The 13,554-nt window shown below is 52.6% G+C and overlaps 4 protein-coding genes across 4 annotated transcripts; 3 read left to right on the top strand and 1 right to left on the bottom strand.

Annotated features, from left to right (window-relative positions):
- Nucleotides 1-1,459: 1,459 nt before the first annotated feature.
- Nucleotides 1,460-1,979, top strand: NECHADRAFT_77796 (uncharacterized protein; the record flags this gene model as incomplete). Its single annotated transcript, XM_003053077.1, has 2 exons — nucleotides 1,460-1,763; nucleotides 1,828-1,979. The coding sequence occupies 2 exons, from the start codon at nucleotides 1,460-1,462 to the stop codon at nucleotides 1,977-1,979; spliced, it is 456 nt and encodes a 151-aa protein (XP_003053123.1).
- Nucleotides 1,980-2,744: 765 nt separating this feature from the next.
- NECHADRAFT_36723 (uncharacterized protein) lies at nucleotides 2,745-4,439 on the top strand (the record flags this gene model as incomplete). The annotated part of the gene is made up of 4 exons (XM_003053076.1): nucleotides 2,745-3,050; nucleotides 3,100-3,915; nucleotides 3,970-4,295; nucleotides 4,346-4,439. 4 exons carry the CDS (start codon nucleotides 2,745-2,747, stop codon nucleotides 4,437-4,439), a joined length of 1,542 nt encoding a protein of 513 aa, XP_003053122.1.
- Nucleotides 4,440-4,922: 483 nt separating this feature from the next.
- On the bottom strand, nucleotides 4,923-8,475 carry NECHADRAFT_35630 (uncharacterized protein; the record flags this gene model as incomplete). Its single annotated transcript, XM_003052569.1, has 3 exons — nucleotides 4,923-7,689; nucleotides 7,787-7,915; nucleotides 7,976-8,475. 3 exons carry the CDS (start codon nucleotides 8,473-8,475, stop codon nucleotides 4,923-4,925), a joined length of 3,396 nt encoding a protein of 1,131 aa, XP_003052615.1.
- Nucleotides 8,476-10,258: 1,783 nt separating this feature from the next.
- On the top strand, nucleotides 10,259-13,080 carry NECHADRAFT_59146 (uncharacterized protein; the record flags this gene model as incomplete). The annotated part of the gene is made up of 3 exons (XM_003053075.1): nucleotides 10,259-10,634; nucleotides 10,771-12,947; nucleotides 12,999-13,080. Coding segments are annotated over exons 2-3 (2,226 nt in total), but the record flags the coding sequence as incomplete, so codon positions are not given.
- Nucleotides 13,081-13,554: the final 474 nt, after the last annotated feature.

The raw sequence follows: 13,554 nt of genomic DNA, 5'->3' as shown, positions 1-13,554 counted from the left end.
TTGGCTACCGGCGCATTGCTTCGGCCCAAATAGCCTATTTCGCCGTCACTTGCCTTGCAACGCCTTGGGACGGTTAAACAGTAAAAGACGTCAAAAGCCACGGCTTCTTGGATCTGCATGCCACAACGTATGTACGTGGTGATGGTGACAGTGACCGGGAGGGGCTGGCCGATTCTGCAAGTCCCTGGCAGGTGGTTTGATCCGTGAGGGTGTGGGAGATCTGTGCTTTGAGGAGTGGCTTGATGTGGTGCGAGATCCTAGTCGGGATTCACTGACTGATATGGATGCTATTGATAGATATTCTCAGCCTCAAAATCTCATGTCCTGAACATAAAGGCTATTAAACTACTGTAATTTTTTTTTAGGGAACTTGTCTCACTACTCCTAATTATGTCTTGCAATACAGTAGGTATCTGAACCTGTCCAGCTGTACGAGTCAGCGCCGGATAACCACGGTCTGCCGCGGTTCTCACCGTCTCTTAGATGTCGTATGTATCGTCGAGCCACTTGGACGTTTGTGCATGATAGAATCCACTGATGAGGGAAATTTGAAGAAGTCGGGCTTATGGCGGCGACTTGAGTTGTCGAGTGATGTGGTCTTGCATTTGCGAGATATCAAAACTCGTGTTAGTCAAGTCGCCGGTTGGTCACTTTTAGACTTGGGGTGTATGTGATATCTAGCCTTCACACCACATCAACAACGCCTCTGAGGCATGTTGTCACATTAGAAACGGTCGATAATCGATTAGCACCCATCAACATTTGACCATGTTATTATCAAATCGTATACATTACCATGGGCGTGATTACACACCTCCAACAACGATAGGGGAAATTGTTCATCAGCTACCCTACACACCAAAGCAGAAGTCAGGGGCCAACGTCATACGCAGACACTGATCCATGTCCTTGCATGTACACAAGAAATGGCCAAAGCTCGCTTCATATCCCGGCATTGTGTATCGACTGACTCTGAAGCTTGACTGGTGAATATTCACCTACCTTGTTGACCTTGAAAATGTAGGGCACGGACAGGTTGCAGGTAGGCGGGAAATGAGTCCAATATTCAGAGACTAGACACCTCCCCAACGTGTATAGGATGAAGGATGAAGCACTCAGATTATGACACCCGAATCCGGTTCATATTCACAATAATCGACATATGAAGGCGTGAACGAGGGTCTAATTAGCCACTGGCAAGGCAATCACCATTACCATGTGAATCACTGAACACCAATGGTTTGCCTGAACGATCCCGCGTGAATAAGACATACCGCTTCACTTGTATGCTCCAATGAATGTGACAATTTCGGTAGTATAAATCTATCTGCCAAATATGAAACCAACCGGATACATCTCTCATTGGACATCCCCAAGTTGGACACCACGACTAGGCCACTCGCCCTCATCCCAGCATCTCCCTCTCATCGTCCAGCCAAACTCTACCATCTCATCCAGAATGAACACAACCAACAACGGTACCGACATCATCGGGGACTGCGTGAAGCTGATCAACGAGGCCCTGCCGATCATGTCCATGACCCATCCCGGTTACCCGTATGTCCAGGTGAAACCATGTGGCGACACCATTCTCGCACGCAATGATATGCCCCATGTCAGCCTCTTTGCCACCAGCTTGACGCAAGGCATCGTGTACGTCAACATGAACCTGCCCGGAATTCAACGGACTCTCAAGGAACTGGCCGAGAGCGGAGCCCCCTGGACCGATTTCCAGGCAGTCAGATACGAGTTTGTGACGATAGGTATGATATTCATCTAGTTCTATTGACCTGAATCGGCTGTGATCGGGCGCTGACTATTGTTTAGAACCCAACTCGACCACTGTCTACCCGTCTCTTCCTGTATCGACTATTCCCGCGTCGACGATCCCAGTGCCAGCCATTCCCAACTCGATGAATTTCCTCAACAGCGTTTCGGTCAATGGAAGTTTGGCGCAGGAAACCCCTGAACAAAAGTAAAGGATGTACAGAACGATGATGAACGATAGACATAGACGTGGACGGCGGCATAGAGATAGACTATAGACGGCCTTGATAATAATACTCTTTTTGGTGCCTTGCAGCACTAACACGGGATTGGTCAGAGATTTGGACACTCGTTAATTTGATCCATCTGCGATCTACCAAGTGTTGAGTTCCTGGATTGTCTAGTCTCCCCTGGGTAATATTGATCTCCAAGATGTGACCAGAAAAGGCAATTTCGTAGGGCTGTTGGGGATGAACCTAAAAATATCCCGAGGGACGTACCGAGGTTGAGCTTCAATGAATGGACCCGTGGATCTGATAACCTTGTTTCCCCAGAAGTGGTAAGCTACAGCTCATGATTTGATAATTCCTTGTATTGAGACAAAGATGGAGAAGACCTTGATGCCTAGGCAGATAGAATGACCCGGTCGCCAGACCGAACCGCAGTAACACACGAAGCAATAAAAAGCCGTCAAGAACAAGAAATCACAGACGAACTGCTGCAAAGAAGAATCCGGCAGTGCCCCTGAAAGTCTTGGCTCAAGCCCCCAACACGAGACCCGGCCTCCGTTTCCCCAGATTAAGTGCCAGGGGTAAAGAGCCGCTATTGGCCACAGCTCACATCTCCAAACCGTCCTTCATGGATCTCAGATCCATGCTTTTCCCCTTTCGCTGACCCTTCACTCAGAAGAAACATCCATCTCACAATGCTTCCGGGGTAATAATTGATCGTCAGCAAATGACGACTCCATTTTCGCCATGTCTAGACTCTTCTCTCTTCTGCTGGCCGCCGTAGCCGTCTCGGCCGGATGTCCCAACTATGAGCAGTACGCCCGTCAAGGCCATGAGCCCTCGTCTAGTGGCCGCTTTCATTTTCCTTTTCAGCGTCCGAGTCAGGAGTGTCGGACTTACTCTGTCCCCGCTGTTGAGCACCTCATCTATGAGGAGATGACGGAGCTCATTACCGATCCTGATCTCTTTCACTTGTTCCAGAATACGTGGCCTAACACGGTCGATACTACGATTAAATGGAGGGGTGTCGCGGCTGATAATCCAGACGAGGAGGTTAGTTACTATATCCAATTAGTCTTGAATATACTGACACTATGTATAGCTGGCCTTCATCACGACCGGCGATATCAATGCCATGTGGCTCCGCGACAGCGCCAACCAGCTCCAATCCTACAAGTCGATCCTCTCCCCCGCCAAACCCCCCAAGGACGAGAACGACATCGCCTCCCTCTTCCGCGGCGCAATCAACCTCCAGGCCAGGTACATCCGCAACGCGCCCTTCTGCAACGCCTTCCACCCTCCGCCCGAGGCCAAGCTCCGCCGCGCGAAGCGATCGCTCCAAGCACGAGACACCGTCAACCCCAAGTACGACGGGGAGGTTGTGTTTGAGTGCAAGTATGAGCTCGACTCGCTTGCTGCTTTTCTTCAGATGTCGTGGGATTACTACGAAAAGACGGACGATGGTGCTTTCTTTGGAAAGTTTGGTTGGGTAGAGGCTGTTAAGAAGCTGCTTAAAGTTGCTGAGCACATGCAAGAGGGTACCTACGACAAGGACGGGAGAGTCCAGGACTCAGTCTACAAGTGGCTACGCAACTCAGACAGTGCCTCCGAGACCGTATCCAACCACGGCCGCGGCGCTCCCGTCAAGGGCCACATCGGTCTTGTACGGAGCTTCTTCCGGCCTTCAGACGACGCGTGCATATATCAATACTTTATCCCCGCCAACATGATGTTTGCGCGGTACCTCGCTTCATGCGCAAAGATCATGTCACCCCTGGACCAGGAGGTGGCTCAGCAGATGGAGGAGCTTGCTGGAGATATTGAGTTTGGTATTAACGAGTATGGCATTGTGGAGCATCCCGAGTTTGGTGAGATGTATGCGTATGAGGTGGATGGCTTTGGATCTTATAACCTCATGGTATATCACACATACAATCTGGAACCAGTAGAGGATATGCTAACCGGTACTCAGGACGACGCAAACTTGCCCTCGCTGTTGAGTATTCCACATATTGGCTACAAACCCGCCTCACCACACCTCTACAACAACACACGTGCTTTTGTTCTCAGTTCATCCAACCCATACTACGCAAGGGGTCCTATCCTCAACGCCACAGGTGGACCGCATCTCGGCCCGGGCATGGCGTGGCCAATGGGTCTCATCGTCCAGCTCATGACGAGCGACGACGACGACGAGATTGCCCATGGTATCTGGCAGTTGATGAACTCGACGGCCGGACTCGGCCTGATCCACGAGACGGTCAACAGTTACAATGAGAATCAATGGACGAGGTCATGGTACGTTTCTTGAGATGCTGTCACTTATCGTCGAGCTAATATGTGTATAGGTTCTCATGGGCGAATGGGCTGTTTGGACAGATGGTTTTGGATCTCTGGAGGCGAAAACCGATGCTGGTAGCTAGGAACTACCAGGAGTTATAACACGACTTACACCATATATATACGGCCGAATTAATGATTATTTCTAATACAAAAGTGCAATCTATTCATGTGGGAGTATCTGATATGATGCCCTTTTCCTCGTCTTTGCCTCTGTTTACTTCTTTCAGACAGTTTCTGTGTATGACTCAGGGGATTATCAAGTCATGTTCTCTGGCAACGTTAGAGTTATTCATGAACTATGGCAGCGTTACCTTGACTGATGTGAAGTAATGGAATGATTTATAGAGCCTCGACGTTATATACCTTACCACTCTGGTTCTACTACTCGCCCTGGACTCAGCAGCCATACACACAGGGAAAAGCCATCAGCAAATTTGCGGAAATTACTTCCATTCCTGTGTATTCTAAGATGCTCGGTCCTGAATTCATTCACCCCCATCCATGTACATTCCAGTCGCTAATGCAAATCATTCTGCCACTCCATAACTACCAATATCCCCCAAAGTAATCGCATCATGATAGCTAACTGAGATCAAAACCAGCCCCCGACGTAACAGCATAAAGAAGCTTCTCCCGAAGCACCGCCTCGGTCTTGTATCTCGGTAGCTTCAGGAGGTTGACACACGTGCTGGTGCTTGGAAGTCTGTCCTCATCTGTGCCGCCGTCGCGGATGCTGAACTTGGGGTTCAGCTGTGAGAAGCCCAACAGCGGCGCTCGTGGTGTCGAGCTGACGTACTTGAGCACACTGCGACGTTGTGAGTCTGTGAACCCGCGCATCACCTTCCAGAACAGCTTGATGGTGTCGTGCTCTTGACCATCGTCACCAATCTCATACAGACCGCTGTAGACGGTGTTGCGGCGGAGATCATCGATGTCAATCTCGGACGAGTCACCACCGACAAGGCGTTGCAACTCAGATTGGTTGAACATGGATAGCCACGAAGGGCGGATGATTCCTCGAAGCCCACGGAGGAAAGCTGCTGTTTGAAGAGAGGGCTGTACCACCAGACGATGACGGGCAACGTACGAAATGTACAGTAGTCGGTTGTCGTTGGTAACATGTACCTGATCGCCGTTGGCAATCAGCTTCTTGGTGATGGTCTTGACAGGTTGACCTGGCTGAGAGACCTGGTCTTCGATGGTGAAGTCGATCCCCAGCTCCGAGATGTCGCCTGAGTAGTTCTTGAGACGCAACATGCCGTTGTACAGGTCCTCGTCCATATCCCGAAGGTCGTTTACGCTGCCCTTGTAGTTGTTCTCGTCGTTAGGGCCAGTCGATGCCCACTTGAGAAGAAAGAAGCCTGCAAAGGCGAGGTCAACGAGAATACCCTCGTACATGCACTTGCCCACGATTCTGCCCAGAAACTCGAACCGTCTTAGTTGACTTGTCACGAACTCTCTGAACTCGGGATCCTCTTCGGATAGCCCGCTCTCCCGTAACGACTCTCGGAGAACATCCATGGCGGTAGGATCGGGGAACAATAGTCCTTTCTCGTTCGAGGCAAACATGCCAGCCCCTTCGTTGTTGCCAAAAGCCTCCGACGTGACGCTGATAAGAAACTCCTTGGTAACACCACCTCCATCTATGCCTGCCTCAGCGGTACCGAACTGATCCACAAAGGTGATTTGTATTGGGTCTTTGAAACCCTCACCAAGCTCGTAGAACTGTTTGTATGCATCTTCGAAGAGTCTCTTTCGTCGGATTTGGGCGTGGTGCTTGTTGAACGGGTTGAAGTGGCGAGGCATATTGCCTTCCCGATGGCCTCGATCGAGCTGGATGAACTGACGGAATATCATGACTCGGGTTTCGAAGGGCACTGCAAACGGCATATGTTTGAGAATCTCCAGCTTGGGTCCCATCTCTGCCAACCGTCGCTCCCTCATCGCCCGGGTTTGTTGGGCTTTCAGTTGTTCGAGTCTCACACGCCGTGATAGACTCTGGCCGCCGAATGTGGAAAAGATTCTGAGGGGATCCTCCTCTTCCTCGTCCTCGCTGTCTCCAGAGTCTTCCTCGTTCTGCCGTTTCTCTTCTGCAATTACAGCACTGATAAAGTCTTCCTTGTCAAGTTTGTCCGTCATGAGCCAATGGTTCGTTGGCAGGAATTGCTTTCTGGAGTCTCTCTCGTAGAGCATCTTCATCGCTACAGTGACGATGCTTCGTAGACTGTCCAAACCCAATCTTGCTGGGCCTTTTAGTGAAGAAAGTGCGGTGGCATTCTGCACCGGCGGAGAAATCGAGGCGCCCAAGTACGAGTTCACGCGAGACTTGGCAGCTGCTTCGAGTGCTTCTCGAGACTTGGAGAGTTCCTGGGCCTTGTAATGAAGGGTGAAGGCTGTGTTTTTGAGGAACATGGTAAGCAGCCTGACGTCTTCCAGTGACAGGCTGCAGGATCGAATTCGAGATGTCGATGAGTTACTCTGCAGAAGCTGTGGATAAATCCCGCTGAAGAAGTCTTCATCGTCGCTTAGTCGCAGGATAAAGATATACAACTCAAGGAACAAAAGGATAATCCGCCAGTCCTGCTCCTCGGCTGAACTGCTCGAAGCGCCTGATGTACTCGGCGTCACACCCAAATACCTACGTAGCACGTCGATAGGCTGTTCTGATCCTGTCATTAGTTTATTGAACACCGAAGTCTTTCTCATGATACCCCACAGAAACTTGACTGTTGGGACATCACCAGAGGATGTAGGAATCTCCTCGAGAAACAGACGCATTCGAATGTCGTCGCTGCTGGCCGGAAAGCATTGAAGCAGGGTTAATATGTAACCTGCTAAGAGGCTTACACCCTGAAACTCGTGATGTGAAGATCCTGCTAGGTTGACAGAAAAGTCCCGTAGTGTTTGTGAGATGCCATTGCTCTCCACCAAGGATGTCAACTTGGTCGCGATATACGGATCCAGTACGAGATGCTCGTCTGCGGCGTCTTCGTCACTCAACCCTTCATTTGGTGACTTTGTTGACAACCGAACGCTGATAGCGGAAGAGAGGGCAGCCAGTTGAGTGTACAGAGTTTCTAGAATGGCAGAGCCCGTGGTGTTATTGGCGCTGGATCGACCCAAGTCGATGAAGTGAGCCAACTGCCAGAGGAGAGCATCTTCTGAATTTTGGGCATTCGAAACCGAAGGCTGTCCTTCTATTATGGCCCTTGACAAATCGGGGAGAGAGATATTCTTGGACAAGACAGCAATGTTGGTCTCGAAAAAGTACAGGTTGCTGCTCGTGAGGAAAGAAAAAGCGTATGCATGGTAGACTCTCGATGCTACCCAATGAGTTAGTATTACATTCCTTCACAATAACCTGGTGCAACATACCACTTGCAGAATCAACTCCTAGTGGTGCAGATAGAGCTTGTAACACAATATCTGGCCACTCGCCAGGCAACTGTTGGGCCTGACATATTTTCGCGATCACCGTGTAGTATCTACCGACCGAGGGGAGAACCAGGTTCGGAGAACTGGCTATTATTCGTATCGCGAGCTTGCCAAGAAGTTGTGCATCTTCCGATAGCTGTCTGTACGACGTGGTTAGATGGTTTTCACATGATGCCAAGCTCCAGCTGCTATGCACATACCCTGCCGAAATGGACGTGTCTAGTGCCTCGACAAGAAGTCGAACAAGTCGTTCTAGGCGTGCTGGATGGGTTCTGGATGGGACAATCGCTTCAAGAGGGACAGATTCGGTATCACGTGCATAACGGATTGCTCGTCGAATGTCGTCATCTCGTCGTGGTGAGAAAACGAGGAGGAGTAGAGGAAAAGCCCGAGGAAGTCTGTCTTCAGGGCTGCCAGCAGCATCCGAGGTGTAGATCTTATCAAATGCAGCTCGCTGAGATTCACGCAACGCTGCCCTTGTTCTGTGACCCCTCCAGACCCGCTGGATCTTCACGGCCGACTTGATCTTTTGACGCTCAACTTGTCGTTTCTCGCGTTCGGCCTGTGCGTTCGAGACTGTCTTACTGGCGTTGGAGACGGCGGATGGACTCCATGAAGTGTTGGCAAAGGGGTTGCCCGTGGAGCCGCTGAGGTTGACGTTTCGAGGGCGTCTCGAATTGCCCGTAAACGTGGAAAACATGGCTGCGGCGAGCGGCACGAGGAGGGGGCAGGACGATGATGGGTTTCGGTTGTAGAGGTATCAGAGTCAGTCGTGCGAGCGAAACATGGTCACCCGCTGTCGTCGGGCGTATCGATACGATCGTGATGCTCCTTCTAGAAGATTCAGCTTCTAGGCTCAGTCAGCGACGGGTGCGTGCCGCCTTCGGCGTTTGGAGATGGCAGTGGGGAATTGGAGAGGTGAGGTCACCATCCTGGGGGGCTAGCTCTCTGATAAGATAAGCAGAGCAGCCTAGAACCAGGGGCGGGACTTGGACCTTGCGTGGACACCAACAAGAGCAGCTGCGCAGAACGCAAATGCGGACGGGACAGGCCAGGAAGAAGACCACCTGGTTGCGCCAACCAGGACGATTTAAAGTGCTGATTTAGCAAAAGCGATGTTATTCAAGTAGAATTCACTTGCCTTCTTTGGTTTCAGGCCATGCTCTGACAGGTGGTTGAGAGAGCGAGTGCGATAAGGCTCACTTATTGGTCAATGTCACCAACGTCCGTCCGTCCAGGACATTGGAATCAATTCACTGATATGCGTCCAAGTTTACAAAACGGTTAACGGCCTCGCTTTTGACCTGCGATAAACTTCTCTAACCTCGTCCAATGTTTGAATTTGGAGTCAACTGGAATCTAGCTATCGACTCCTTATCTAGCAACAGTACGAACTTGAAGTACGGATACGGATACTCACTCGCTTGAAGGATTAGAAGCCCCATGTCCTTCCTTTGTCATGCGACTCATGAACTGCCGATAACTCCTTGACTATCCCCTAGTTAATGCGCGAAACCGCGAGAAAAGCCATGATTGGCCTGGAACTGTGCCATTCAACACTGTAGCAAAGGATCGCCATCCCGAACAGTCGACCACAGTTGTTGGGGAGCTTGAATTCTCCGACTGAAGCACCAAGTATCTTTGGCGGTGGACATAGCGGTGAAGATACCAAGCGACCCATGGCACTCTTCTAAGTGCCTCCGTCACATGCGACGTTGCTTTTTCTTTCGGGGCCCCAGCAGAGACGAGACAAGACAAGACAAGACAAGACAAGACAAGACAGACAGATGGGCCAAGAGTCCCCTTCCCTTTGTACAGTTGTCATCCCTTTGATGAGACACGGTGCAAGCGCAACTGCAAAGCAAAGCAAAGACGAACGTCGCAATCGCAAACTCAACGTTTCCGTCGTCCTTGTTTTCCTCGCACCGTTCTGCCTGTTTGAGTCGAGGCGAACCGACAAAAAAAACAGCATGGGCCCGTTTATTAGCTTCAATGCACCATGGCGTGGTCGCTGAGAGGTGTGCTTGACAGAAAATTTCAACGTCGGTTTGCCCTCTCCCACCGGAGGCGCCGCATGTACCTTGGCCACTGGCGAGATGGTGCGAGTAGGGCACGTGCCCCCGCCTCCTAACGCCAAATAACGCCGCCGCTAGGCGAAAAGTGTTAGTGATGGCCCGCCTCACTACCACGCCGTTTATCACGATCAGCGGGTAAATACCGCTACCACCCTTCTGGCAGGTGCGAGTCTGGAAGGTTGACACCCAGAGGGTACCAGAGAGGGGGAGACAGGCGGCGTTGGGTGGCAGGTACACTCCACCAATCCTCCCCCTCCACCCACCTTCCACAGCAGTGGATGCCAAATTAGTACGTACATCATATTACCTTAGCCTTAGGTTTGGGAAGTGCGACGGCGGTAGGTACGAGCAAAAAAATATCCATCACCACCGACGAAATTTCTCCCTCTTCCCTCCTCAACCGCAACACCAACCTTATCAAACTCAACCCCCAAAACCCATAAAGTCGAGTCAGTCCAGAGGTACGGTCTTCGTACTAGTTCTCTGTTTCTGCTCACTTCATTTCCGTCCGGAAAAAAAACACAAAAAAAAACTTGAAAAAACCCCCAAAAAACACAACCCACCACCAAACCCACCCCTCACCTCTCTCACTCTCTTTGTCTCTCTCGCGACACCGCCTGAGCGACTCTTCTTCCCGACGGCATCATCCCTTTGAGTTGGCTTCTCCCTTCTCAAATCCTCAAGACATTTGTCGCGGTCGCATCGCTTTGTTCGTTGCCCCGTCCCTTTGTTCGCTAAGGTCGAGTACCACGCGAACTTGACCCGCTGTCGGCTCTTTAAACAGGTGCGTTTGGACCCTCATTCCCCCCTCCCCCTCCTGCTCGTCAACTTTTTCTTCATTTTTTCCTGTCTCCCCTCTCTACTCCATTCGCTCCTCTCTTTGGCGCTTCACCCATCGCTGACTCTGCTGCGCATTGCAGGTTCATACCAAACCTCAGATCCCGACTTCAACAATGGCCTCCAACGCTGCTCCCGGCGCTGTTGATCAGCTTGCCAACGACCTCAGCAACACCTCCCTCAACGGCAGCGGTGATGCCAAGGCCCCTGCCATCGACACTGCTGTCGCTGGCGCCGCCGACGATGGTGCCGCTCCCACTCCCAGCTCGGCTGCTCCCCACCCCCAGAACTCGGCCTCTCTGTACGTCGGCGAGCTCGACCCCGCCGTCACCGAGGCCATGCTCTTCGAGCTCTTCTCTCAGATCGGTGCTGTCGCCTCCATTCGTGTTTGCCGTGATGCCGTCACCCGCCGCTCCCTCGGCTATGCCTATGTCAACTACAACTCGACTGCCGACGGCGAGAAGGCTCTCGAGGAGCTCAACTACACCATCATCAAGGGCCGACCCTGCCGAATCATGTGGTCTCAGCGCGACCCTGCTCTGCGCAAGACTGGCCAGGGTAACGTGTTCATCAAGAACCTCGATGTCGCTATTGACAACAAGGCTCTTCACGACACCTTTGCCGCCTTTGGCAACATTCTGAGCTGCAAGGTCGCCCAGGACGAGAACGGCAACTCCAAGGGCTATGGTTTCGTTCACTACGAGACAGATGAGGCTGCTGCTCAGGCTATCAAGCACGTCAACGGCATGCTTCTCAACGAGAAGAAGGTCTATGTCGGCCACCACATTCCCAAGAAGGACCGCCAGAGCAAGTTCGAGGAGATGAAGGCCAACTTCACCAATGTCTACGTCAAGAACATCAGCCCAGAGGCCACCGAGGATGACTTCCGACAGCTGTTCGAGCAGTACGGTGATGTCACTTCCTCTTCTCTGGCCCGTGATCAGGAGGGCAAGAGCCGCGGTTTCGGCTTTGTCAACTTCACCACCCACGAGAGCGCCGCCAAGGCTGTTGATGAGCTCAACGGCAAGGACTTCCGTGGCCAGGACCTGTACGTTGGCCGCGCCCAGAAGAAGCACGAGCGCGAGGAGGAGCTGCGCAAGTCTTATGAGGCTGCTCGCCTGGAGAAGGCCAACAAGTACCAGGGTGTCAACCTGTACATCAAGAACCTCGATGATGATGTCGACGACGATAAGCTCCGTCAGATGTTCTCCGAGTTCGGCCCCATCACCTCGGCCAAGGTGATGCGCGACACTCCTGTCGAGAACGAGGACGAGAAGCCTGCTGAGGAGAAGAAGGAGGAGCAGGAGGACAAGGACAAGGAGAACAAGCCAGAGGAGACCAAGGAGGGTGAGGAGGGCGCTGAGAAGAAGGCTGAGAAGAAGTCTGACAAGAAGCTCGGTAAGAGCAAGGGCTTCGGTTTCGTCTGCTTCAGCAACCCTGACGATGCCACCAAGGCTGTCGCTGAGATGAACCAGCGCATGGTCAGCAACAAGCCCCTCTACGTCGCTCTGGCCCAGCGCAAGGATGTTCGCAAGAGCCAGCTTGAGGCTAGTATCCAGGCTCGCAACCAGCTTCGCATGCAGCAGGCCGCCGCCGCCGCTGGCATGCCCCAGCAGTACATGCAGCCCCCTGTCTACTTTGCTCCTGGCCAACAGCCCGGATTCATCCCCCAGGGCGGCCGCGGCATGCCCTTCCCCCAGCCCGGCATGGGAATGCCCGGTGTCCAGGGAGGCCGTCCCGGTCAGTTCCCCGGCTACCCTCAGCAGGGCGGTCGCGGAGGTGTTCCTCAGCAGATCCCCCCCAACATGTACGGCATGCCCGGCCAGTTCCCTCCTCAGTACGGTCAGCCCGGTACTCCTCAGTTCATGGCTGCCATGCAGCAGGCTCAGCAGGCCGCTCTCTCTGGTGGTCGCGGTGCTCCTCAGGGTGGCCGTGGTGGCCCTCAGGGTTTGCCCGGTGCTCCTCCCATGGGCGGTGCCATGCCTGGCTTCCCTCCCAACAACCGCCAGCAGGGTGCTGGTCGTGGTGGCCCCAACGCCGGCCGCAACGGAAACGGTCCCCAGGCTCAGGCTGGCCGTGGTGCCGAGGGCGCCAACCCCGCTAGCGTGCTCCAGCAGCAGCTCCAGGCCGCTCAACCTGCTCAGCAGAAGCAGATTCTGGGTGAGCTGATCTTCCCCAAGATCCAGGCCATCAACTCGGAACTCGCCGGCAAGATCACCGGTATGCTCCTGGAGATGGACAACTCGGAGCTTGTCAACCTGTAAGTCAAGTCATTCTTGAGATTTTTACGCACGTTACTAACAGATGATAGTATTGAGGATGACTCTTCGCTGAAGGCCAAGGTCGACGAGGCTCTCGCCGTCTACGACGAGTACGTCAAGGCCCAGGGCGGCGCTGAGGGCAGTGAGGCCAAGAAGGAGGAGGAGACCAAGGCTTAAGCCTGGACCTACCTACCTTTTCACCCACGCCTCTGGCTTCTATCATTTCCTTTGTCATGGTTATCTGACTGGGCAACCCCCTCAACTGGAACGACGTATGCCTGGACGAGGCAATTTATGAACGATCAGGCAACAAACAACATGCTTTACGACCTTGTGTTACCCAATTTGAGGGGGCGCATTATGTACAGATAGACTTGGTTGCTATTTCTTCTCAGGAAGGGAAACTCAAAAGTTTGGGGACTCTGAGGTGGCTGGCTCTCGAGGCGAACTGCCGATTGCTTGCCTGCTCATGGCATGGCAAGGCAAAGGCGGCGGCGCTCTGTCGGGAGAACCCACCAGGACGGCGTTGACGGTTTTCTGATACTCTGCCTGTTGACCTATACCCCCCACCGATGGTGCTCGTTTGCAGGCATGATCAACGCAGAG

This window comes from Fusarium vanettenii (genome assembly GCF_000151355.1).
Source record: "Fusarium vanettenii 77-13-4 chromosome 3 genomic scaffold NECHAsca_2_chr3_3_0, whole genome shotgun sequence".
NCBI classification, from domain to species: domain Eukaryota; kingdom Fungi; phylum Ascomycota; class Sordariomycetes; order Hypocreales; family Nectriaceae; genus Fusarium; species Fusarium vanettenii.
The sequence above is the reverse complement of the archived record's forward strand: the minus strand, read 5'-3'. Positions and strand labels throughout refer to the sequence as shown.